This window comes from Podarcis tiliguerta (assembly GCF_965153285.1).
Source record: "Podarcis tiliguerta genome assembly, chromosome: 9".
Taxonomy (NCBI): Eukaryota; Metazoa; Chordata; class Lepidosauria; order Squamata; family Lacertidae; genus Podarcis; species Podarcis tiliguerta.
In genome coordinates, this window is record NC_139542.1 from 3,567,840 (window position 1) to 3,593,523 (window position 25,684).

General features: G+C 49.4%; 1 protein-coding gene across 3 annotated transcripts in view; it reads left to right on the plus strand.

Annotated features, from left to right (window-relative positions):
* LOC310657552 (transcription factor COE1-like) overlaps positions 1-25,684 on the plus strand; it is a 107,063-nt gene that overhangs the window by 57,948 nt on the left and 23,431 nt on the right. For all 3 annotated transcript variants that reach the window (XM_083398368.1, XM_083398366.1, XM_083398367.1), the window contains exons 8-12: positions 12,023-12,104; positions 15,355-15,472; positions 16,667-16,800; positions 19,886-20,012; positions 23,533-23,621. In XM_083398368.1, the coding sequence (XP_083254494.1) occupies positions 12,023-12,104; positions 15,355-15,472; positions 16,667-16,800; positions 19,886-20,012; positions 23,533-23,621 (550 nt within the window). The remainder of the gene's footprint in view (positions 1-12,022; positions 12,105-15,354; positions 15,473-16,666; positions 16,801-19,885; positions 20,013-23,532; positions 23,622-25,684) is intronic.

Sequence of the window (25,684 nt, forward strand, 5' to 3'; positions counted from 1 at the left end):
AATAGAACTGCAGTATTGCATTGCTGTTTGTTCCGATTTAGCCTTAAAGAGCACATTTTCCTGGGGAAAGAAAAAAACCCCCAACAAAGCAATTGGACACGGACCAGGAACGTGCAAGCCTATGGCTAGAAAGTACAGAGCAAAAGTTGTGTGGATGAGCTCTGCATTACAGAAACCTGCTTGGTTACAGATCTGCTGGAATGCATAAGGCTCAGAGCTGATTCAATTGCCCCATTCAGATTTTGGGCATTGGGGTGGGAGAACTGCAATGTGGAGCCTCTTCTTCTGGGTAAAAGAGAGCAGGGCTGTGTCTCAACTGCAGAGCCGCTGCTGTGCATGCAGAAAGCCCTGGGTTCGAATTCCAGCCTCTGCAGCGACAAAGATCTCAGCTCCCTCCAGCTTGCTTGGAAAACCACTGTTCTGACTTGGTACATAAGGAAACTTCAGTTGTTGCCACAGGGATTCTTTGGGATTCTCATGTTTTTAACAGGCGTTGGCCGGAGGTTTCCATTCACACCTCTGTTAACCTTGAGGACTAGGCCCTTGGTTTGTCTGTGCTTTTTGTGAGACGCGAAAGCTGGGTGACGCTTCTTGTTTTCAAGAGGTTGCCTTCTGCGGCAGGTGCTAAGCTTTGGTCCTTGCTCAGTGCGGCCAGAGAGGCATGGGATATGCACAGCCACACATACTGTCCACCCCCCGCCCATGTGTTAACAGGCAGCCTGCCCCATGCTCTAGGTTTGTCAAACTTGTGTGCACTCCTTCGTTTGTGAGTCCAGGCACTGCCACCGTCATCTTATTCCCAACTCTCTGTGCTGAAATGGTAAACTCATATTAGAGGATCTCAAACTGTGTCCTGTGTGCTCCATTTAGGTGCTCTCCCAAACAGTTTGGGGTATCTGCCTTTTGCCTTTGATTGGTTTCTGTCTTTCCTAACAGCAATCACGGAACTTTGCTCACAAGGATAGGCACATCCATCACCTTAGAAAGACACAGCTGCAGTTATCAAAATGAGAGTTTAATGTTTGTGCGAAGGGGGTGAGTTCAGTAGGTGTTTTGCCAAGATGCCCAGGAATCTTCAAGTGACCCACAAAGCTGTGATTATTATTATTATTATTATTGCATTATTATTATTATTATTATTATTATTATTATTATTATTATTATTGCACCAGACCAGTGCTCAAGGCACACCAGTGCTCAAGGCAGCTTACCAAGATTAAAACAGCAGAGGAGAACTACAGAAAGCTAAAAACGTGTAATAGTTAAGAAGAAATTCAACTCTGATAGAATTAAAACGATATAAAAAGCCTATATTATTAAAATAAAAACAGCATAGCTCTATTGAAAACATTTTATTTTATTTTTTTAAATCACCAGTCAGTTCCCAAAGGCCAGGTGGAATAAAAATAAAAATAAAAATAAAATATTTATACACCACCCATCTGGCTGGGTTTCCCCAGCCACTATGGGCTGCTCCCAACAGGTTGTTGTTGTTGTTGTTAATAATAATAATAATAATAAAGTGATAAAACATCATAAAGTGATAAAACAGGGTTGCCCTCAGATGTCTTCTAAAAGTCCAATAGTTGTTTATTTCCTTGACATCTGATGGGAGGGTGTTCCACAGGGCAGGCGCCACTACTGAGAAGGCCCTCTGCCTGGTTCCCTGTAACTTGGCTTCTCGCAGTGAGGGAACTGCCAGAAGACCCTCGGAGCTGGACCTCAGTGTCCGGGCAGAACGATGGAGGTGGAGACGCTCCTTCAGGAATTCTGGGCGGAGGCCATTTAGGGCTTTCAAGGTCAGCACCAACACTTTGAATTGTTGGAATAAAACGGACTCCACCTGCCAGTACAGCAAGGATGGATCCAGTCTGGCTTCTTTAGGGAGTGGGTTCCCTAGAGTATCCCTAGCGGTATCATCTACACCAAGCTGGATCCTAGAATCCTAGGACTGCAGAGTTGGAAGGGGTCATGAGGGGTCATCTAGTCCAACCCCTTGCAATGTGTGAACATGGTGCACCTGAAGAAGCAAGGAGGAGGGAGAAAGGTTGTTTTCTGCTGCTCTAGAGAAGCGGACACGGAGCAATAGATGCAAACTACAAGAAAGAAGATTCCACCTAAACATTAGGAAGAACTTCCTGACAGTAAGAGCTGTTCGACAGTGGAATTTGCTGCCAAGGAGTGTGGTGGAGTCTCCTTCTTTGGAGGTCTTTAAGCAGAGGCTTGACAACCATATGTCAGGAGTGCTCTGATGGTGTTTCCTGCTTGGCAGGGGGTTGGACTCGATGGCCCTTGTGGTCTCTTCCAACTCTATGATTCTATCATTCTATGATTCTAGGAACCCTGGGGGACAAGGTAGTACTGCAGGGGTAAGCAACTGGGGACCCTAGGGAAGACAGCCCTATATGTTTGACATCTTATATGTGCTGGAAGCCACCCAGAGTGGCTGGGGAAACCCAGCCGGATGGGCAGGGTGTAAAAAATTAAATTGTTGTTGTTGTTGTTGGTGGTCTCCCAACTCGCACCAGCCCCTTCTAGACATGGCCAGTGGTGGAGGATGATAGGCGATGCTGCCCAACTGCCCTTTTGTGCTATGAGCCGCCCTGAGATCTTTGGATGAAGGGTGGTATACAAATGTTAAAATAAAAATGCAATAAATAAACATCTGGAGCACATTATGTTGGCCACGCCTGCTTAACTGTGCATGCATAGAGAAGCAGGGAACTGAGGCGCAAGAGACACTACTGTGCATGCGTTGTGTTGCTGGGAAAGCCATGGCTAGTGTTGTTCCCAGCCCCGCTGGCCACATCAAGAGGGGCTTGGGCCTCTGGGTCGCATCAATCCTAGAATTGTTGGGTTGGAGGGGACCCCAAGGGTCATCTAGTCCAACCCCCTGCAATGCAGGAATCTCAGCTCAAGCATCCACGACAAATGGCCATCCAACCTCTGCTTAGAAACCTCCAAGGAAGAAGAGCCCACCAGCTTCCGAGGGAGACCGTTCCACTGCCAAACAACTCTTGCCATCCACAACCTCCTGAGGTGTAGCGTTCCCAAAGCAAGGAAGGATTGGACTCTGATTAATAAAATACACACAAGGCTGGACCAGCAAGACTCTGGGAGGAGTGCCAATAATAATAATTCCTGTCCACCCTCCGGCCCAGGTCGTTTTATTCACAAAAGAACTTTTTACACAGTGTTTGTAAGAACCAATCAGATTTCCTCTGAGCATTTCAAAAAAACCCACGTGGGACAAAGTTAAAGTTGAAACTACAAAGAAACTATTTCCTATTTGAGCATGCATAGTAGTCCAGAGTAAATAAAATAGGAATAAAAGGAGGAATTCATTCAGCAAAACCCTGGAGGTCATAAGCAGGAATAAACAGGAGGAAGGATGGTAGTACAGTGGTACCTCTGGTTATGTACTTAATTCATTCCAGGGGTCTGTTCTTAACCTGAAGCACCACTTTAGCTAGTGGGGCCTCCCGCTGCTGCCGCGCCACCGGAGCACGATTTCTGCTCTCATCCTGAAGCAAAATTCTTAACCCGAGGTACTATTTCTGGGTTAGCGGAGTCTGTAACCTGAAGCGTATTTAACCTGAAGCATATTTAACCTGAAGCATATGTAACCCAAGGTACCACTGTATTTACCATCTCTTTGTGAACTCTCTTCCTGGCCCTTAAGATCTACCTAAAGATTAACTACATCTAAGTTACAGACTATCTTTATGGTGAGGCAACTGGCCTGTGTTTTTAGAATGCTGATACATGCCTGTCAGGTGTAGAGAAAGCAAATGGCAGAGATGGAGAGGCTTGTGGGATTTGATCAGAAATTATTGCCAATGAATCAAACCCAGTCAACGCCATGCTTTCATCGCAGACAAAATGGCTTGATGCATATTTTATCATTCCTCCTAGTAATCCCATCTGATCACTACACTCTGGATATTTGCACCCCCACACTGAGGGAAGGCCATTCCAGTTTGAAGGGCAAAATTTAGAGGAGGCCCATTTGTCTGCCAGCTGCCCTCAAATATATATTCAGTGCTATCCCCTTCTGCCCAAGATTCGAGGGGCCTGATCTCTCCCCATTGTAGACTGACCTTCTGAGCTTCTGGAGAATACCTGGGAAATTTGAGGCTCATTTCTAGCTGGCCCTGTGTATCCCCTGAACCTTCACAACAAACCACCCTCCTGACTCGTGGAGAAAATGTTTGTCTGTCTTGCCCTCTCTTCGTTGGAAAGAAGATTGTGTGTGTGTGTGTGTGTGTGTGTGTAAGGAAGTCACTTTTTCCATCAATTGCACAATGGGCCAATGGGAGAAAAACGTTCCTCCCATTTTGTTGCATCCTGGTGGCGGTCAGGGTGCCTCGATAATGCACTGACATTTCCCCAGCTTTTGTCCGCCCGCGATAGCATCGGTGCTGCGGCGAGAGGGGCCCGGTGCCTTGGGATGGCTGCCTGTCACTCAAGCCACCCGGGAGACAGCCGGCAGGCGACAGAGAAGAATGGGGATTGACAAGGCAGCGGGGAGATTAGGAGGGGAAGAATCAAAGCTATTACGGTCTGTCTGGCCGGCAGCCATTGTGTGCTCCGATCTTTCAGCTTCTCCTTCAGCCAGATCACATGCAGACACAAGCACACACACACACACACACACACACACACACAAGCTACCGTCTCTGCACTCTGGACAGGAGAAGAAAAACACAAAAACCCCTCCAGGAAGTAAAGTTTGGGTAGATCAGGTCACACAACTGGGTAGGCATCTGATCAGGAGGTCTTGTAGACCAGAGGTGGGCATGGCCTGGGGGAAGTGGATGGAGGAAGATTTTCCTTCATCTTTTATAACGCTGGAGCTCATGAGCATCCAATGAGGATGGAGCTTAGGAGATTCGGGACAGAGAAGAGAAGATCTTCACACAGGGAAGGGCTAAACCATGGAACTTGCTCCCACCAACTGAGATGGTTTTTAAAGACAATTCAAGGAGGAGAGGGCTGTCAAAGGCTACTAGCAAGGATGGGTCTCCTCAGTTGAAGGCAGAAATGCTTCTAAATTCCAGTTTCTGGAAACCACAGGAAATTAGAGTGTGGCTCTTGCGCTCGCATCCTGCTTGCTGGTTTCGCACTGGCATCTGGTTGGCCACTGTGAGAACAGGATGCTGGGTTAGATGAGCCATTGGCCTGATCCAGCAGGCTCGTCTTAAAAGGTAAAGGGACCCCTGACCATTAGGTCCAGTCGCGGACGACTGGGGTTGTGGCGCTCATCTCGCTTTATTGGCCGAGGGAGCCGGCGTACAGCTTCCGGGTCATGCGGCCAGCAGGACTAAGCCGCTTCTGGCGAACCAGAGCAGCGTTCGGAAACGCCGTTTACCTTCCCGCTGGAGCGGTACCTATTTATCTACTTGCACTTTGACGTGCTTTCGAACTGCTAGGTTGGCAGGAGCAGGGACCGAGCAACGGGAGCTCACCCCGTCACGGGGATTCGAACCGCTGACCTTCTGATAGGCAAGTCCTAGGCTCTGTGGTTTAACCCACAGCGCCACCTGCATCCCTTAGGCTTGTCTTAGGCAGTGCTATTTTTCTAGAAAAAGAGGTGCCGGAGCTCACCATGAACCTTGTTTTAGAATGGCCATTAGACGTGCTGGAGCTGAGCTCTGGCTGGGGGGGGGGGGGGGAGCCCTTGTTATGTTCTGAAATCATGTCATCCAGCCTCCTCTCTCTCGCTGTCTGTCTGTCTGACTCCCATTCATGCCTGCATCCTTCCCAGCAGTGTCTCTTAACTTTGCATTCCTTTGGTTCCAGGGGAAGATGGGGGCTCTCCTTGGCCCCCCACCTTTCCCCTCTCATCCTTCCCTCCCTCCCTCTTTTCCCTCCCTCTCTCTCTCTCCCCGTTTTCCCCTTCCTCTCCTTCCTGAGACGCCCAGCCCCTCTGGTTTAGAGAGCCCGATAAGTGCCCTATCAACATGTTAATCAAATTACTTAGGAGCTAAAATTGACGCTTTTCATTAATTATACAAGATTATTCTAATTGCAAATTCAAATTTATGCGCTCGGAACAGAAGGTGTTCGGCAGCGTTGCTGGGAATTTGCATATTAAATGGGGAGAGTTGTGCATTATGGATGCTAATGTATGCACATTGTCTTTATTTTTAACTCCGTGGGCCTCTGTGCGCCGTTGCCGCTAAAGGAGGTGAAGGAGTCCGACGACGTCTGTTTATTTTTATTATTTCTCTTCTCTTGTCTCTCAGTTGAAGTCAGTGGCACCAGAGGGGAGGGCAGTGGGCATGGCAGAAGCAGGGAGGGGGGCTCTGCTGGCTCCCTGTCAATCTTGCCATAGGGGGAGGGGTACCCCCCTACCTCTCCAAATATATCTATCCATCTCCTCCACCTTTCTGCATGTCTTCCTTCCCTTGATTACCACCTGCAAGCAAAGCAGGAACTCCAGCCTACCTGAGTCTTAAGTCTCCACCTCTCCTTTCCCCCCAGATTTCATTCCTGCGATTAACCTCCAAAGTTTGGTTCTTCTGAACAAATAATATTGAAAAACAGGGACCGTGCGTTTCCGTTTCGGCTCGGTGCAGCGCTTTTTAAATTTAAACTAAAAAAGAGAGGGGAGGTGTCCCTGATCGATCACCTGGGTGAACTTGCTGCAGATGCTGCAATCCATGCAGGATTTCAAGCGCTGCCACCAGCTCCTCCGTACTTGAGAAGCAACTAGACCTCATGGAGGCAGTGGTGCCTCTGAACCTAGGCCAGGAATAACGGGTGGCCCTCGGCCTCAGCAAGCACAGCTGATGAAGAACAAGGGCAGGATTCAGAGGCTTGTAGGAAAGCGGTTACTACAAGGGATGGAGCCGGAGGAGAGGAATGGGGAAGGACACATCTGCTTTGAAAGCCAGAAGTTCAATTCCTGTCATCTCCGGGTAGCGCTGGGAACGTCCACAGTGTGAGTCCTTGGAAAGCTAATGCCAATTTGTGTAGAGATTAGCAGACCCTCCAAGTGCCCCTGTTTTCCAGGGACAGTCCCAGATTTACAGAAGCCATCCAAGTTTCTGATTTGATCCTACTTTTCCTTAAGATATCCCTATTTTCATTGGACAAATGTTGGAGGGTATGGAGTTGTGCAAACGCCCCAAGCCAAGTAGATAAGTAACTATACAACCTTTAGAAGACATCTGAAGGCAGCCCTATATAGGGAAGATTCTTAAAAAACGTTGAATGCTTTATTCTGTTTTTATATATGTTGGAAGCAGCCCAGAGTGGTTGGGGCAAGCCAGTCAGATGTGCCGTGTAGAATAATAATAATACAGTGGTACCTCGGGTTAAACGAGAGCCTAGGACTTGCCGATCAGAAGGTCAGTGGTTCGAATCCCTGTGACGGGGTGAGCTCCCATTGCTCGGTCCCTTCTCCTGCCAACCTAGCAGTTCGAAAGCACGTCAAAGTGCAAGTAGATAAATAGGTACCACTCCGGCAGGAAGGTAAACGGCATTTCCATGCGCTGCTCTGGTTCGCCAGAAGCGGCTTAGTCCTGCTGGCCACATGACCCGGAAGCTGTACGCCAGCTCCCTCGGCCAATAAAGCGAGATGAGCGCCGTAACCCCAGAGTCGGTCACGACTGGACCTAATGGTCAGGGGCCCCTTTACCTTTACCTTAGGATATCCCTATTTTCAATGGAGAAATGTTGGAGGGTATGGAGTTATGCCCCCCCCTCCAAGCCATGTAGATAAGTAACTTTACAACCTTTAGAAGACATCTGAAGGCCACCCTGTATAGGGAAGTTTTAAAATGTTGAATGTTTTATTATGTTTTTATATATGTTGGAAGCAGCCCAGGGTAGCTGGGGCAAGCCAGTTAGAAGGGCCGTGTAGAATAATAATAATACAGTGGTACCTCGGGTTAAGAACTTAATTCATTCCGGAGGTCCGTTCTTAACCTGAAACTGTTCTTAACCTGAAGCACCGCTAATGGGGCCTCCCGCTGCCGCCGCACAATTTCTGTTCTTATCCTGAGCAAAATTCTTAACCCTATTTGTGGGTTAGCGGAGTCTGTAACCTGAAGCGTTTGTAACCCAAGGTACCACTGTAATAGTAATAATAATAATAATAATAATAATAATAATGACGTGCCTATTTTCACTGGAGAAATGTTGAAGGTTATGTTACTGAGTTAGTTGGACAACCAGTGGCTCAGTATAAGGCAAATTCCTCTGTTCCTAAAAAAAAAACAAACAACCCAAAACCCTACTATTGCATTCATTGCCCTTAAATTGCCAGCCTAATTTGTTCTGCAAAGCAACGGCTGGGCAGAGCTGGGCAGTGTTGTGTGTGTGTGTGTGTGTGTGTGTGTGTATTTAGAGCTGGCTTTTCCTCTCTTCCCAGCCTTCCCGGTCCTCTCCAAAGCAGGCACGGCTGCCGCCCCTTAATTATTGATGCTAGGATGACAATTATAGGACCCTACACAAGCATCCTAAATATTTCATCAGCCCGGAATGCGGTTGGAGAAGGAATCGTATTCTCTGGCTTCCATCCATCTTTTCAGGATTTTTTTTCTCAGCTGCTCCTTCTCCCCTCGGCCCAATTCTCTCTTCCTTCCCCTCTTCCCCGGTCCTTTTCAAAAGATTGCAGAATCGCAAATTGTAGAGTTGGAAGGGGTTCTGAGGGTCATCTAGTCCAACCCCCCGCAATGCAGGAATCGCAGCTAAAGAATCCCTGGCAGATGGCCACCCAACCTCAGAACCTCCAGCCAAGGAGAGTTCACCACCTTCCGAGGTAGCCCGTTCCACTGTCAAACAGTTCTCAGCATCGGAAAGTTTATTCGGGACCAGATGGTTCAGATTCTCTTCTCTGGCGCAGCAGAAAACCAGCTTGCTCCATCTTCCATGTGACAACCTTTTGAATATGTGAAGATGGCTGAATAATAATAATAATAATAATAATAATAGTAGTAATAATAATAAAGAATTATTTATACCCCGCCCTCCCCAGCCAGAGCTGGGCTCAGGGCGGCTAACACCAATAAATCCACAGTAAAAACATAATAGGGGGAAAAGAGAGGGGGGAAGGAAAATGGGGGGGGGGAACACCCAATTTAAAATACAGGTTAAAATGCAATTTAAAATGCAGCCTCATTTTAAAGTAGCTGATAAATCAAGACCATAAGGGGAGGGGTCAGACTGAGTCCAAACCAAAGGCCAGGTGGAACAGCTCTGTCTTGCAGGCCCAGCGGAAAGATGTCAAGTCCCGCAGGGCCCTAGTCTCTTGTGACAGAGTGTTCCACCACGTCAGGGCCAGCACTGAAAAGGCCCTGGCCCTAGTTGAAACCAATCTAACCTCCTTGCGACTTGGGAACTCCAAAGTGTTGTTATTTGCGGACCTTAAGGTCCTCCGCGGGGCATACCAGGAGAGGCGGTCCCGTAGGTACGAGGGTCCTAGGCCGCATAGGGCTTTAAAGGTCAAAACCAGCACCTTAAACCTGACCCTGTTCTCCACCGGGAGCCACCTCCGAGTCCCTTCTTATCTAGGCTAAACATACCCAGTTCCCTCAACCACTCCTCATAAGGTTTGACTTTGAGACCTCAGATCATCCCTCGGCCGTTGTCTTTGGCACACCTTCCTCAGGATCCTGGGAACCCTGGCAAACAATCAAGAGATCTTTGCCACACCTTGCGATCCACGGCGTGCCTGGCAAACCGTTGCAGAGGATGCACCCAGTCTGCTTTCCAGGGCTCCCTGTGACCTTGGCAAAGGATCTTTGGACAGGCCTCATGGAATCGCTTCTCCTGGCGTTGCTGGTGGAAGCCCAAAACCTGTCAGCTTCCACCACTTCCAAGCCGAGCCCAGAAAGGTCACAATCACACCTTTAGTTTAAAACCTGTGGCTTCTTCCAAAGAATCCTGGGAGCTGCGGTTTGCCCCTCAGGCCATTAGCATTCCCAGCACCCCTTTTTAATGTTTTTATTAACAATTTCAACATAACAAATTATCAAAAATATCATATTCATTATTTCCCCCCTTCAAACCCTCCCCTCAGCTCCTCTCTCTGATTTCTCAGCACATATTTATTCCCTGCATGTTATAAAATTATACATATCCTTACATTATCTATCTACCATGTTGCCAGCTAATAAATTGGTGTATGCTTATTCAAAACCTGCCAAGGAGTCCAATTCATTTTGTTGTCTTTTTAGATAAATTAGTAAAAAGCTCCCCTTCTTCCTTAAAGTCACAGTTGTCCTTGTCCCGCAATTTGTATGTCAATTTAGCCAGCTCTGTGTAGCCCATCAATTTTTCTTTCGTTGGGATTTCCTCATTCTTCCATCCTTGTGAGCATTCCCAGCACCCTTAACCAACCACAGCTGCCAGGACTCTTTGGGGTAAGCCATGTGCTTTAAATGCACCGTGAGGGTGTGGCTGGTGTCAGACTTTAGCCGCTGACGGTTCCCAGGATGCACAGAGCTTGCCAGCTGCCCTGAGGGCCTGGCGCTCTCCACAGTTTCTCATGCCCAGCTTCTCATGCCCATTAAAGGCGGGCACCCAGGCTCCCCGTCTGCTTTGGGAACTCACAGTGAGCTCATGGAATCACAGAATTGTAGAATTAGACATCCAACTTTGCTTTAGAAACTCCCTTGCCTTGAACAGCAGCCCAGCAAAGCGAGCAATTCTCAGGCTGCTACGAAAGGCGCAGAAAGCAGAACATCATAACATGCACCCCAGTGGCAATTTGGGGGTGACTCCAGGTATCTGCATCTCCTGGAAGGTGCTGGGCGTGTGAAGCCGCGGCTCGGATCTGCATCCGGCACAGGCCTCCCTCGCCCCACACTCCCTGCCATCTGCGCCGCCCCCCCCCCCCGGGCTCAGATATCTCCAGGGTTTGTATTCCCTGATTGATCGTTCTCTGCAGCAATAAAGCCCATTAGCTGCCTCGGAGGCAGCCGGGGATCAGTTTCCAATCAATACCCTCTTAAGCAGAGAAGGGTGCATTTCAGGGCTGCCTTAAAGGGCCAGCGCGACCATCAGGCGCAAGGCAAGGGAGGGAGGCAAAGGGTGAGTGATCCGTTTCGGCAAGGATTGGGGGTGGGTGGACAAGGGTGCTGGGAAAGGTGTTTTGACAGGTGCCGGCCACAGTCCAGACTGGTTTGACCAGAGAAGGTGCTTGGATACTGTTGCTTAATAATAATAATAATAATAATAATAATAATAATAATAATAATATATTTCTACCCCGCCCATCTGGCTGGGTCCCCCCAGCCACTCCGGGCGGCTTCCAACAAAATATTAAAATACCGTAATACATCAAACATTAAAAGCTTCCCTAAAGAGGGCTGCCTTCAGATGTCTTCTAAAAGTCTGGTAGTTGTTGTTCTCTTTGACATCTGGTGGTTCCACAGGGCAGGCGCCACCACCGAGAAGGCCCTCTGCCTGCTTCCCTGTAACTTGGCTTCTCACAGTGAGGGAACCGCCAGAAGGCCCTTGGCGCTGGACCTCAGTGCCAGGTAGAATGATGGGGGTGGAGACGCTCCTTCAGGTATACTGGGCCATGGCCGTTTAGGGCTTTAAAGGTCAGCACCAACACTTTGAATTGTGGTTTGAATTATTGGAAAAAAGCAACTGTCTTGAATTTTTCTGTGGCCAAGTTGCCCAGAGCACCTGAGCCAAACCATCAGGCGAGGAACCAGGGCTTGGAATATGGTGACCACCATGAAGCCTTGTCCGTCGGGGCAAATTGGGCAGTGCCCTGCCAACCTCAGCCTGCTCCCACCTACTGCCTGCCTTACTTACAGCCAGTTAAGCGGTTGGCTCTGCCCACCAGCTCTTTCTACAGTCTTGCCCTTGTAGAACTCAGCCGGGTTGGCTCTGCCCAACATTGGCTGTGGCGCCCCCTGCTGTTGGGCTCCTTGCTTTCTGCCCTACCAGCCCCAAGGTGCCCAGCAGACACAATCTCTAACTTGACCACCAAGGAGAGCCAGAGCAATGGCTTCTCTCTGGGTAAGTTCAACGCCCTCTTTTCTCCTCTTCCTTCTAGATTTTTCCTCAAGTTCTTCCTCAAATGCAACCAGAACTGCCTGAAGAATGCAGGGAACCCCCGGGACATGCGCCGCTTTCAGGTGAGATGCACCCCATTTTCCCTTTCGCCTGCTACTTCTGTTCCTTCCTGACAAAAACCGCCACAGGAGCGATCTGCTCCCCTCCAAAGAGCCACTGAGAAAGATGCTACAGTGAGATACGGCCAGAGACACACCTTGGTCAGGAGGGAGTTCCACACACAAGGAGCCACCACTGAAAAGGCCCTTCCCCAGCGAGAGGGCCCTCGGGAGTCCCATTCTCACCCGCTGAGATTCAGTCATGGGCTGGTTGATATGGGAGAAAGTTTTCTTGCAGATGACCGGGTCCCCAAGTCTTAGGGCTCGGGAAACAATTTGTAACCTGGGTCACAGTGTTTAGGTGGGGACGGGTGTGCCTGTGGCCTGCTGGCCTGTGGCCTGCTGGCTTCCGCCATTGCATAGAGAAGACTTTGAATCATGGAAGGGACCCTCAAGGGTTATCCAGTCCAACCAGCTGCGATGCAGGAATTTCAACTGAAATTTGAGCTTTAAAACTTCAGCAGTGCCCTGTGCAATGCCAAAAATCGGAGGCCCCTCACCTCTTGCCTTCCGTTGTTTGTCAGTCAGTCAGTCAGTCAGTCAGTCAGTCAGCTTTATTGCACATAGCCAAAGGCTGCCGCAATGTACACAGAATCATTCAACGATTAAAAGAAAATATACTGGATTGATACAAAAAACTTAAAACATTTATATTATCAAGACATTGCCTACTCTAAACAGAGCTATAAAAGTACCTTAATATAGAAGTTAAGACATTAAACAATAAAATTTATAAGCTGACATTATCACATGGCCACTAATATATTAAAAAATAATGTTGATTAATACAATGTGCAATTATATTCGGAGTTTGGTGATAAAGATAGAATATAGCTTGATGTAAAAGGTAAAGGTAAAGGGACCCCTGACCATTAGGTCCAGTCATGGCCGACTCTGGGGTTGCGGTGCTCATCTCGCTTTATTGGCCGAGGGAGCCGGTGTACAGCTTCTGGGTCATGTGGTCAGCATGACTAAGCCGCTTCTGGCGAAGCAGAGCAGCACATGGAAACGGCGTTTACCTTCCCACCAGAGTGGTACCTATTTATCTACTTGCACTTTGTTGTGCTTTCGAACTGCTAGGTTGGCAGGAGCAGGGACCGAGCAAAGGGAGCTCACCCCATCGCGGGGATTCAAACCGCCGACCTTCTGATTGGCAAGTCCTAGGCTCTGCAGTTTAACCCACAGCGCCATAAATTCATCTTCTTTACAGTTGGTGGCTACCTTGGCTATATAATTTGCTCTAATTTTCCTAGCGGCAGTTGCAAAGAGTGCTACACGCCAGGTCACATACTTATCTGTGTCTGCAAGGAGATATGAAATCATGTCAGAGGGGTTCTGGCCAGGGGACCTTGTCATTATAGGTGCTAAAAATCTTTCTCTTGCTTCATTATATAAGGGGCAGGGCAAGAGGTCCTCTACTTCAGGACATCCCCTAATGCAAACACGTTCGTTTCTTGGTATGCCTCTTTGTTTCCCATCTCTATAAGCAGATTTTATTGTATTTAATCGTTGTTTGTCATCGTTGCAATTCCCCCCGTGGTGCCCTCTGGGCTCGGCACCCTGTGCGAGCGAGTCGGTCTCGCTTGCCTAAATCCACCTCTGCTACCAAGCGTGGTTCGCACTCGCCTCTTGCCCGTAGCGGCGGCGTCTGCTGCTGCTGCTCCTTCCCTCATCAAGGTGGGTGTGCTTTCACTCCCAGGCACCCGCGCTATGCAAATTGGAATGGCTGCTAATCATGTAAAAATGTCACAATTACCATATCGTTAGGAGAGCAACCTGATGATGAAGCCCCCCAGCCAGCCAGCCAGAGCCGGTTGAGGCCCAGGGAGCCCCTTCTTGCCCCCACAGACAGCGTGGCCCCTCTGGTTTCCTTGCATGAGGCTGGCATTATTCACAGACCCAAAGGGCGCTGGCGGGGTATTGCATCATGCCATATACAGCAAGCAAGCAAACACAACGAATAGTAGGAAAAAGAAATATAAACCCAGGCATCTATATTTCCCAAGCTGGCGTGGATTTTTAATGTTAAGCGTCTTACGTCTGAAGCATCGGAAGTAAAAATCCCACCAGATGACTTTAAAATGTTCTAGATTCTCCATTCCCCTGCAGAAACACAGTTTATGTGCGGTTCCACGCATACCCCTGCAATAGCCAGACACCAATGGACATTTTAGAATTTCTTTAAAGAAACTCATCAGAGAAATAACAATAATAATATAATAATAAGTTTATCATTTATACCCTGCCATTCTGGTTGCCACTCTGGGCAGCTTCCAACACATATAAAAATGTAATAAAACATTCAAAAACAGTTTTCCTGTACAGGGCTGCCTTCAGATGTCTTCTAAAAGTCAGATAGTTGCTTATCTCCTTGACATCTGATGGGAGGGCGTTCCACAGGGCGTGTGCCCCTACCAAGAAGGCCCTCTGCCTGGTTCTCTAGCCTCTTGCAGTGAGGGAACTGCCAGAAGGCCCTCCGCGCTGGACCTCAGTGTCCAGACTGAGCAATGGGGGCAGAGATGCTCCTTCAGGTATACTGAGTTGAGGCCATTTAGGGCTTTCAAGGTCAGCACCAACACTTTGAATTGTGCTCAGAAATGTCCTGCGAGCCAATAAAGAACTTTCAGGACCTGTGTTATATGGTCTCAGCGGCCACTCCCAGTCCCCAGTCTGGCTGGATTAGTTGTAGTTTCTGGGACACCTTCAAAGGTAGCCCTGTGTAGAGCGCATTGCAGTAGTCCAAGCAAGAGATAACCAGAGCATGCATCGCTCTGGAGAGACAGTCTGCGGGCAGGGAGGGTCTCATCCTGCGTACCAGATGGAGCTGATAAACAGCTGTCCTGGACACAGAATTGACCTGCGCCTCCATGGACAGCTGTGAGTCCAAAGTGACCCCAGGCTGCGCACCTGCCAGTGTGCAAATTGGTAGCTGGCCTTCCACCTTATTTCTTTGTGCAGAGAATGTGCAGCCAAGCAGCTGAAAGGCATGAAGCGGCAAATCTGGCTGTGACAAATTGCATCAGAGATGCTCGGTGGGTCAGTACAGGGCAGACGTCACCCTATAGCCCTGGATGGTGCCCTCTCTCTGATGGAATAACCCCAATGGTTGTCTAGCCTGTTTTTCTACCTTCAGATGACCAGGAAATGGCTGTTTTGGGGGGAGTCTAGATGTCTCCTCCTCCTTGGCAAACCCCTAATCTCTCTTCCCCTTTAGGTTGTGGTGTCGACGACAGTCAATGTGGACGGCCATGTCCTGGCGGTGTCTGATAACATGTTTGTGCACAACAACTCCAAGCATGGGAGGCGAGCAAGAAGGCTGGACCCCTCTGAAGGTCTGTGTTGCAGCAGCGCAGTGGCAAACTCAGGCGTCAGATCTTATCGCAGCCAGAGCTTATCACAGATTCTAGGTTTACGGAAGAATCTTCCAGTTGTACATTGATGTGTTGCAACGATCACTGCTCATCTCCATATATTATTTTCTGTGGCGCCATGTACGCCTCCTTCCGGCAAGCTGGTGCCTAGCGTATCACTCTGCTTTTCATTGGACCCCATCAGTGAGGCTGAGAGGGGGCTCTTGTCGTCCGGGCAGCCCAGGTCCCCCATGCATGCTGCACAGACGTGCGCAGTACCCTTTGGTGCTGCTAATGCAGTGGTTTGACTTCACCCCTGGAGGCACACTCCATTGACTCTCGAGACAGACGGATGACGACAGCAACTATTTTATTTTAAAATTTTGTTGGAAGCCGCCCAGAGTGGCTGGGAAAACCCGGCCAGATGGGCGGGGTATAAATAAATTATTATTATTATTATTATTATTATTATTATTATTATTATTACAGTCATACCTCGGGTTGAAGTAGCTTCAGGTTAAGGATTTTCGGGTTGCGCTCCATGGCGACCCGGAAGTGATGAAGTGTGTTACTTCCGGGTATCACCACTTGCACATGTGCAGTCGCTCAAAACGACGTCACGTGCATGCGCGGAAGTGGAGAATTGTGACCCACACATCCGTAGACGCAGGTTGTGTACACTTCAGGATGCGAACGGGGCTCCGGAACGGATCTCGTTCACATCCAGAGGTACTACTGTATTATTATTATTATTATTATTATTATTATTATTATTATTATTATTATTATATTTTCTGTGCACTAATGTGGGCAGATGATTTGGGGTTGGACTAGATGACCCTTGGCATGCCTTCCAACTCTACGATTCTATGAAGAGGGACAACCTTTCTCTTGGGGCTTTCGCAGCCTATGGTTCTCTATAATCCTCATTGGCTAGGAAGCCTGGAATCAGAGAACTGTAGAGTTGGAAGGGACCCGCGAAGGCCATCTAGTCCAACCCCCTTCATTGCCTGTTTTTCCTTCCCTCCAACATGCACTGCCATCCCCCTTGCCCTCCTCTGCGCCCCACATCACTGCCCTCTTTCCCTTCTTATGGTGATCTGCACCTCTCTTCTTCCGCTCACCCCAGTTGCTGACTCTCTGCCTTGTCTCTCCCCCCTCCCTGCCTGCCTGAAGCTGCCACCCCCTGCATCAAAGCCATCAGCCCCAGTGAAGGCTGGACGACGGGCGGCGCCACCGTCATCGTCATCGGGGACAACTTCTTTGACGGGCTGCAGGTGGTCTTTGGCACCATGCTGGTGTGGAGCGAGGTGAGTCTCCAGGGGCACCCTGAGGACTTTATTATTGTTGTTGTTGTTGTTTAGTCGTTCAGTCGTGTCCGACTCTTCGTGACCCCATGGACCAGAGCACGCCAGGCACTTCTGTCTTCCACTGCCTCCCGCAGTTTGGTCAGATTCATATTTGTAGCTTCGAGAACACTGTCCAACCATCTCGTCCTCTGTTGTCCCCTTCTCCTTGTGCCCTCCATCTTTCCCAACATCAGGGTCTTTTCCAGGGAGTCTTCTCTTCTCATGAGGTGGCCAAAGTATTGGAGCCTCAGCTTCACGATCTGTCCTTCCAGTGAGCACTCAGGGCTGATTTCCTTCAGAATGGAGAGGTTTGATCTTCTTGCAGTCCATGGGACTCTCAAGAGTTTCCTCCAGCACCATAATTCAAAAGCGTCAATTCTTCGGCGGTCAGCCTTCTTTATGGTCCAGCTCTCACTTCCATACATCACTACTGGGAAAACCATAGCTTTTACTATACGGACCTTTGTTGGCAAGGTGATGCCTCTGCTTTTTAAGATGCTGTCTAGGTTTGCCATCGCCTTTCTCCCAAGGAGCAGGTGTCTTTTAATTTCGTGACTGCTGTCACCATCTGCAGTGATCATGGAGCCCAAGAAAGTAAAATCTCTCACTGCCTCCATTTCCTCCCCTTCTATTTGCCAGGAGGTGATGGGACCAGTGGCCATGATCTTCGTTTTTTTTTGATGTTTAATCATTTTTTCTATACAAACATCCACCGCAAAAGACACATACAACAAAAACCATAATAACAATAATCACACAATTTGACAATTCAGATTGGAATGCACTGATATACCTACGACTACACCTTTTTAAACAATATTTCCCCGCCTCTCTCTCCTCCCCCTACTTCCCACAACTGTCCGCCTTATCGCTTAAATATTCAATCCAGATTTCTTCATATTTATCCATTCTTATTTTGCGTTGACATGCAATTCGTTCGTATGTAGCTAATCTGTCCATAATCCATGTGCTCAATGGAATCTTTTTGCATCTCTTCCAATTCATCAAAACGAGTTTTTTTGCTTCTAATATAGCACGGTACATCCATATATTTTTTTGACCCCTTGAAATCTCCCTGTTTCTGGAATATAATTGAGAATTAAATTCAGTTCCCCTAAATAACAATTTCTTTTTATGTGCACACTGAGGACTTGAAACTTGGTTTGGCAATCGTTCCCCCAAAAAAAACAGAGATGTGCGAGCAGCCTCGCCCAACGGCAGCTCCCAGGGTGCTTTGCAGGGAGCCATGACAGTTCAAGCTGGCAGTGAAACAATGGAGGTTTGCAGCATAGAGAGGCCTCTGTGTCTGGTTGCACAGCTGTGGTTGGCAACTTAACTGATGAAAAGGAAGGGTGTTCTGGTCTGGTGCCGGATCCCACCGGGGAAAGAAGCATGCTGATTTATTCAGAGCCAGACCACTGTGTGGCCCACCAGGCCCAGTATTGTCTTCTCGGACTGGCAGCTGTAGTTCTCCAGGGTTGCAAGCAGGGATCTCTGGGGACTTGAACCCAAGGCAGATGCTCTTCTGCTCAGCTACAGGCCTGCTGCCTTGTGGATAGCTCTTAAAGGGCCAGCCTTCTGGCCTGAAGATAGAATCATAGAATCGTTGGAAGGGACCCAAGGGTCATCTAGTCCAACCCCCTGCAATAGCCATCTCCTCCTCCTCCTTTCCATAGTCTCCTGCCCTCCCTGACCTGCTGGATAGGCAAGGTCCTTTTGGGGACGTTGGGTTCCTCGGGGAAAGTTGCGCATGAGGGTCCTGATTCTGGCCTGACCGTGCTCTGGGAGGTGTTTCTGCGGTCTCCGGTCCGTGGAATTCAGGTTCAGTGGCCTCTGGTTCCCCAGCGGCAGCCCCAGAGCTCCATAATAATAATAATAATAATAATAATTTATTATTTGTACCCCGCCCATCTGGCTGGGTTTCCCCAGCCACTCTGGGCGGCTTCCATAGAAACAAAAAATACAGTAAAATATCACAGATTAAAAACTTCCCTGAACAGGGCTGCCTTAAGATGTCTTCTAAATGTCAGGTAGTTATTTATCGCTTTGACATCTGATGGGAGGGCGTTCCACAGGGCGGGTGCCATTACCGAGAAGGCCCTCTGCCTGGTTCCCTGTAGCTTTGCTTCTCGCAATGAGGGAACCGCCAGAAGGCCCTCGGAGCTGGACCTCAGTGTCCGGGCAGTACGAGGGGGGTGAACTAAAAGTTCAGGAAGGGGCCACCGGAATGAGGGTGGTGAATACAGCACAAGATATTATGGAATGTCCCATGAATCGCGGGATGAAATAGCGGAAGAATGTTGCCTCAGGAGAGTGAGGAAACTTTTCAGGAATGATTCACTCCTTGGCTGGCAATTTCCTGTTCAACTGCCCTCGGGCAGAAGTTATAGGTAAAGGTAAAGGGACCCCTGACCATTAGGCCCAGTCGTGGCCAACTGGGGTTGCGGCGCTCATCTTGCTTTACTGGCCGAGGGAGCCGGCGTTTGTCCACAGACAGTTTTCCCGGGTCATGTGACCAGCAGGACTAAGCCGCTTCTGGCGAAACCAGAGCAGTGCACAGAAACACCATTTATTTTCCCGCCAGAGTGGTACCTACTTATCTACTTGCACTTTGACGTGCTTTCAAACTGCTAGGTGGGCAGGAGCAGGGACCGAGCAATGGGAGCTCACCCCGTTGCGGGGATTCGAACCACCAACCTTCTGATCAGCAAGCCCTAGGCTCTGTGGTTTAACCCACAGCACCACCCATGATTAATCACACCAACAGGGTAAAGAACAGCTTCTATCCGTGGGCTGTTAGGCTGCTGAATGAAAAGATAACAACAGGGCAACTGACTTTCGGGTTTGGTGGGTGTGCGTCAGTAAATGAGGGGAATTAAGACTAAGAAAGCTGGGTTGGGGGTGCTCATGTAATCTCACCGTATACAAGTTGTACAAGTGAAAATAAAGTATTTCAATTTCAATGATCTGTGAGAACAGGGTGCTGGTCTCAATTTGCCATTGGCTCTTGTTCTGCTTTTATATGTCTGCCCTCCTCTCTTAACAGCTCATCACGCCGCACGCAATCCGTGTGCAGACTCCGCCAAGGCACATTCCCGGAGTGGTGGAAGTGACCCTCTCCTACAAATCGAAGCAGTTCTGCAAAGGAGCGCCAGGACGCTTTGTTTACACTGGTGAGAGTTGGGGCGGTCTTCTTTTGTGGGGAGGCGGGTATTGACAATATTGAGGCAAGGAGGGGCGGGTATTGACGTTTCTGCCCAGACAGCTCACGGTCCCACGTGGCCTTTGGAACTGTGGCTTTGCTGTGAAATGACGGCACTCATTCAGCCTCCTTGAGTTTGCTGCGAGTGCTCAGTGCAACTTTGGGAGAGATCAAAGAAAATCTGTCTTTGCATGGTTGAACTATGGAACTCTCTGCCACAGGAGGCAGTGACGGGCACTCACCCTGGGGGCTTTAAAAGAGGATTAGACAAATTCATGGAAGAGGAGAGGGCTGGGGTTTACTACTAGCCGTAGGATGGTCGGGTGGCTCTTGTGTTTGAATCCTGCTTGTGGGTTTCTCAGAAGAGGCACCTGGTTGGCCGCTGTGAGAACAGGGTGCTGGGCTAGACAGCCCATTGTCCTGATCCAGGTTGCTTCTTAGCAAACAGATTGAAGTCGAATCCTGACAAGACAGAAGTACTGTTTTGGGGGGACAGGAGGTGGGCGGATGTGGGGGACTCCCTGGTCCTGAATGGGGTAACTGTGCCCCTGAAGAACCAGGTGCACAGCCTGGGAGTCATTCTGGACTCATGGCTGTCCATGGAGGCACAGGTCCATTCTGTGACCAGGGCAGCTGTTTACCAGCTCCACCTGGTACGTAGGACGAGACCCTCCCTGCCTGCGGACTGTCTGGCCAGAATGGTGCATGCTCTGGTTATCTCTCACTTGGATTACTGCAATGCGCTCTACGTGGGGCTACCTTTGAAGGTGACCCAGAAACTGCAAATAATCCAGAATGCGGCAGCCAGACTGGTGACTGGGAGCGGCCTCTGAGACCATATAACACCGGTCTTGAACACCGGTCTACATTGGCTCCCAGTACGTTTCCGAGCACAATTCAAAGTGTTGGTGCTGACCTTGAAAGCCCTAAATGGCCTCGGCCCAGTATACCTGAAGGAGTGTCTCCACCCCTATCGTTCAGCCCAGACACTGAGATCCAGTGCCGAGGGCCTTCTGGCGGTTCCCTCCCTCCGAGAAGTGAAGTTACACTGAACCAGGCAGAGGGCCTTCTCGGTGGTGGCGCCCGCCCTGTGGAACGCCCTCCCACTAGATGTTAAAGAGAAAAACAACTACCAGACTTTTAGAAGACATCTGAAGGCAGCCCTGTTTAGGGAAGCTTTTAATGTTTAATAGGTTATTGTATTTTAATATTCTGTTGGAAGCCTCCCAGAGTGGCTGGGGAAACCCAGCCAGATGGGTGGGGTATAAATGATATATTATTATTATTACTATTATTTCATTATACCGGTTCCCCAACGGCGAGGCCAAGCATGTGAATCACCCTCTGCCTCTGGGACGATGGGGGCACGTGCTCTGGCCTTGCCCTTCACGCATCTGAGCCCACGCGTGGAATTCAGAACGGTGAAACTGTCAAGACCCCGTCTCAGCCCATCTTCCCCTGTCCCCCAAAGCACAACCCTGTGACCACATCTCTGTGTGTGTGTGTCATCCCACCCACCTACCCCCCTCGTTGCATGGGTAATCCCGTGTGCTCTGGCCTGTGAAAGGCCTTCCAGGGGTGGGGGCGGGGGGGGGGGGAGCAGGGAGAAAATCAATACCAATTACTCCTGCACGAATGCTGCCCAGAACTGGAATTGCAGCATATGTTTACGCTAAATCAGGCAATCTATCTTCATCTTGGTTCAGTAATGAAGCGCGCCAATCTCGGAGGGGGGAGGTTTAAAGCGGGAGGGGGGAAGGAGGGGGGAGTATGTGCCTTCTGGGTGATAGACAGGTTATTGGAGGGGGGGTGGAATCCCTGATTCTCTATGCCTTGGAAATTGGAGGGGGGGGCGAAAGAGGAGGAGAGCGGAAAGGGGGGAGAAGAGATCATTTATGATTATTCATATCAATGTTGTTATTTGTTCAATTTCTCTGCCTCTCTTTCTCAGAGGATCACAGGGCTGGTTGCAGTATAAAAACACATAGATACATGCCAGAGATACAAATTCAAATTCCACCATCACATAAAGAGAGAGAGAGATTAAAAGGCCATAGATTGTTTAATTAGTCAAAGGCCTGGGAAAAAGAGGGATGTTTTTGTCTGGCTCCTGAAGGGGAGGACCAGTAATGGCTATTTCTGTGCCTCCAAGGTGGGAGGCAGCAATTCTTCTGGATCCCAGAGGGGGTGTTGTGTTCGAATCCTGATCGCGGGGTTCCCACAAGCCACTGTGAGAGGCTGGACCAGGTGGGCCCTTGGCCTGTCCCAGCAACCTTCTCCTTATGTTCTTGTGGGCAGATTGCTATTCCTTAGCCCTGGTATTGTCCCAGAAGGCATCTTCTATGAGGGCAGGTTGAAGGTGTGCTTTTGGAACTTTTGCCTCAGGCTATTCCTACATTATCGGGACGCAGGTGGCGCTGTGGGTTAAACCATTGAGCCTCTTCGGCTTGCCGATCAGAAGGTCGATGGTTCGAATCCCCGCGATGGGGTGAGCTCCCGTTGCTCGGTCCCTGCTCCTGCTAACCTAGCAGTTCAAAAGCACGTCAAAGTGCAAGTAGATAAATAGGTACCGCTCCAGCGGGAAGGTAAATGGCATTTCCGTGCGCTGCTCTGGTTTGTCAGAAGTGGCTTGGTCATGCTGGCCACATGACTCGGAAGCTGTACACCGGCTCCCTCGGCCAATAAAACGAGATGAGCACCGCAACCCCAGAGTCATCCGTGACTGGACCTAACGGTCAGGGGTCCCTTTACCTTTATTCCTACATTGGAGGAGGTTAGAATCATAGAATCGTAGATTTGGAAGGGTCCCTGAGGGTCATCTAGTCCAACCCTCTGCCATGCCCCAAATGGAAACCCACAAGAGTTCTCTCCCCTCCTGCGGTTTCCAGCAACTGGTTTTCAGAGGCCCTGCTCCCTCCACCATTTCAACTCTCTTCCTCTCCTTGAATTCTTTCTGTTCCAGCTGGTCATTACAGGAACTATGTAACTAAGAACTAGTGCCTGTTTGCCATTTTTCCTCCTCCCTCCTCATTCCTTTTCCTTTTGTGTGGTGTCATTTAGACTACAAGGAAGCCTTTTTTCTGTTAAGGGGTGAAGATGCTTTAAATAAAATGAAAGATGTGAAGAAGTACCTTTTTTGAGAGGGAAAGGGAATAGGGAGTTGTTTTTCTCCCCTTCTTGTGACACTGGGGCTTGGTGGACATCATATGGGGCTGAAAGCCAGGAGGTTCAGTACAGACCAAAAAAACGACTCCTTCGCCCAGCATATAGTTGAGCTACGGAACTAAAGCAATGACTTTAAAATAGGTTTAGAATATGTCTGGAGATAACAGTGTCTAGAGGAAAGCCCTCTGTGAACGGGATTTGGTATCCGAAGTTCAGCTTAGAAATACACAGATTTACGGAAGAAGCCACACCGTTCTGGCCGTTCTGTCTCTCAACAACGACCCCAATTCACAGGATTCTAACCCACTCCCCCTTTCCGCCTGCAGCCTTGAATGAGCCAACCATCGACTACGGCTTCCTGCGCTTGCAGAAAGTGATCCCGCGACACCCTGGAGACCCTGAACGTTTGCCCAAGGTAGGGAATCTCACAAGGCATTTGGATGTATAGTCATACCTCGGGTTACAGCCGCTTCAGGTTGCGTTTTTTGGGGGTTGCAGACCACCGAAACCCGGAAGTACAAGAACGGGTTTCGTCCGGGTTTCGTCGGTCACGCATGCGCCGAATCGCAACCCACGATGTTCGGAGGCTAGGGGGGTTCGTGCAGAGAAGGTCTGCCAAGGGCTCTAAGCCAAAAGGGAGCCTCTGTGCGCCACCAAGAACCAGGTCCCGACACAAATAATATAATAAAATAATTTATTATTTATACCCCACCCATCTGACTGAGTTTCCCCAGCCACTCTGGGCGGCTTCCAATCGAGTGTTAAAAACAATACAGCATTAAATATTATAAACTTCCCTAAACAGGGCTGCCTTCAGATGTCTTTTAAAGATAAGATAACTACTTATTTCCTTGACATCTGATGGGAGGGCGTTCGACAAGGCGGGTGCCACCACCGAGAAGGCCCTCTGCCTGGTTCCCTGTAACTTGGCTTCTCGCAACAAGGGAACTGCCAGAAGGCCCTCGGCGCTGGATCTCAGTGTCCAGGCTGAATGATGGGGTGGAGACCTCCTTCAGATATACTGGGCCAAGGCCATTTAGGGCTTTCAAAGTCAGCACCAACACTTTGAATTGTGCTCGGAAACGTACTGGGAGCCAATGCAGATCTGTTATGTGGCCCCGGCAGCCACTCCCAGTCACCAGAGAAGAGGGTGATGGTCTGCTCCCTGACGCTCTGCTTCCCTGTCTTCTCTTGGAAGCAGAGCCCTGGGCCGGGTGGGTCTCGGCCTCCTACAGCCCAGCCGATTCTGGGGACCGCACATCTCTCCACCCGCTGGCACCGGAGCAATAAGAGACCCACATCATCAGACTGGGAGTGCATCAGTGGTGTGCGTCAGCAAGCCCCGCGCACCTCCCCGACACAACCGGCACGCAGACCCCTCGATTAGTCTTTCGCCTGCCGGAGACAGGTTGCTCCTTTGTTCCACGCGCTCCGGCTGTCCTCGCCAAAGCGTAGCTAATGCCTCCGGGCAGAGAACAGCTGGCGGCGAGAGGGAGGGCCTTCGGGTAGAGAGTGACAGCGAGAACCGGCCTCCAAATTGGAGCCATTCATCATGGGCTGACAGGGACGCTGCAATCACTGCTGTGGCCTCCCTTTGGTGCCGGAGCGCATGGCGCAGCGCTGCTTCCGTGGCCTTGGCACGCTGGGGAACTGGATTCTGTGTACAGGGACATCGCAATTGCTCTGCAGCTTGGGACCAGTAGTCCATCTTCTCCAACATCCTCTGCTTAAGAATTGAGGTGTTTGTGAGTGCTTCTAAGCCAGGCGTGTAAGAACATAAGATGGCGTCCTTTTCTCACAGTTGCCAACCAGGGGGAAAGCCGCAAGCTGGATTCGAACTCAAGTCCAGTCTCTCCTCCTGTGGTTTCCAGCAACTGGTGTTCAGAAGTGGAGGAAAAGCGTAGCTATTCTGGCTGTTGGCCATCGATAGTCCTTTCCTCCTCCATGAATTTGTCAAGGCCTTTTTAAAAGCTGTCACTCCTGTGGCAAGGAGTTCCGTAGTTTCATAATAAATTTTATTCATACCCTGCCCTCTCCAGCCAAGACCGGGCTCAGGACAGCTAACACCAGGCATAAAAACAATTGATTAAAATATAACTTGAAAACAAGATTAAAATACAACATTAAAATGCAGCCTCATTTCAGGAGAAACTCAAAAGTTTTGGGGGGGATGAAAACGTCAAATCTTCACCAAGGCCAACTATCCAGACTGGTCCTATGTGGGCCAGAAAAAAGCCAGGGAAGTCCCCAAATAGGAGTTCCATCACAGAAGGAGAAAGGAAAAAGGAAAGAGGGGAAGGGGATCAAGTTGATTCCAAGCCAAAGGCCAGGCAGAGCAACTCTGTCTCACAGGCCCTGCAGAAAGAAATCAGATCCCACAGGGCCCTGGTCTCATGAGACAGAGTGTTCCACCAGGCCGGGGCCAGTGTTGAAAAGGCCCTGCCTCTGGTTGAGGCTAATCTGACTTCCTTAGGGCCC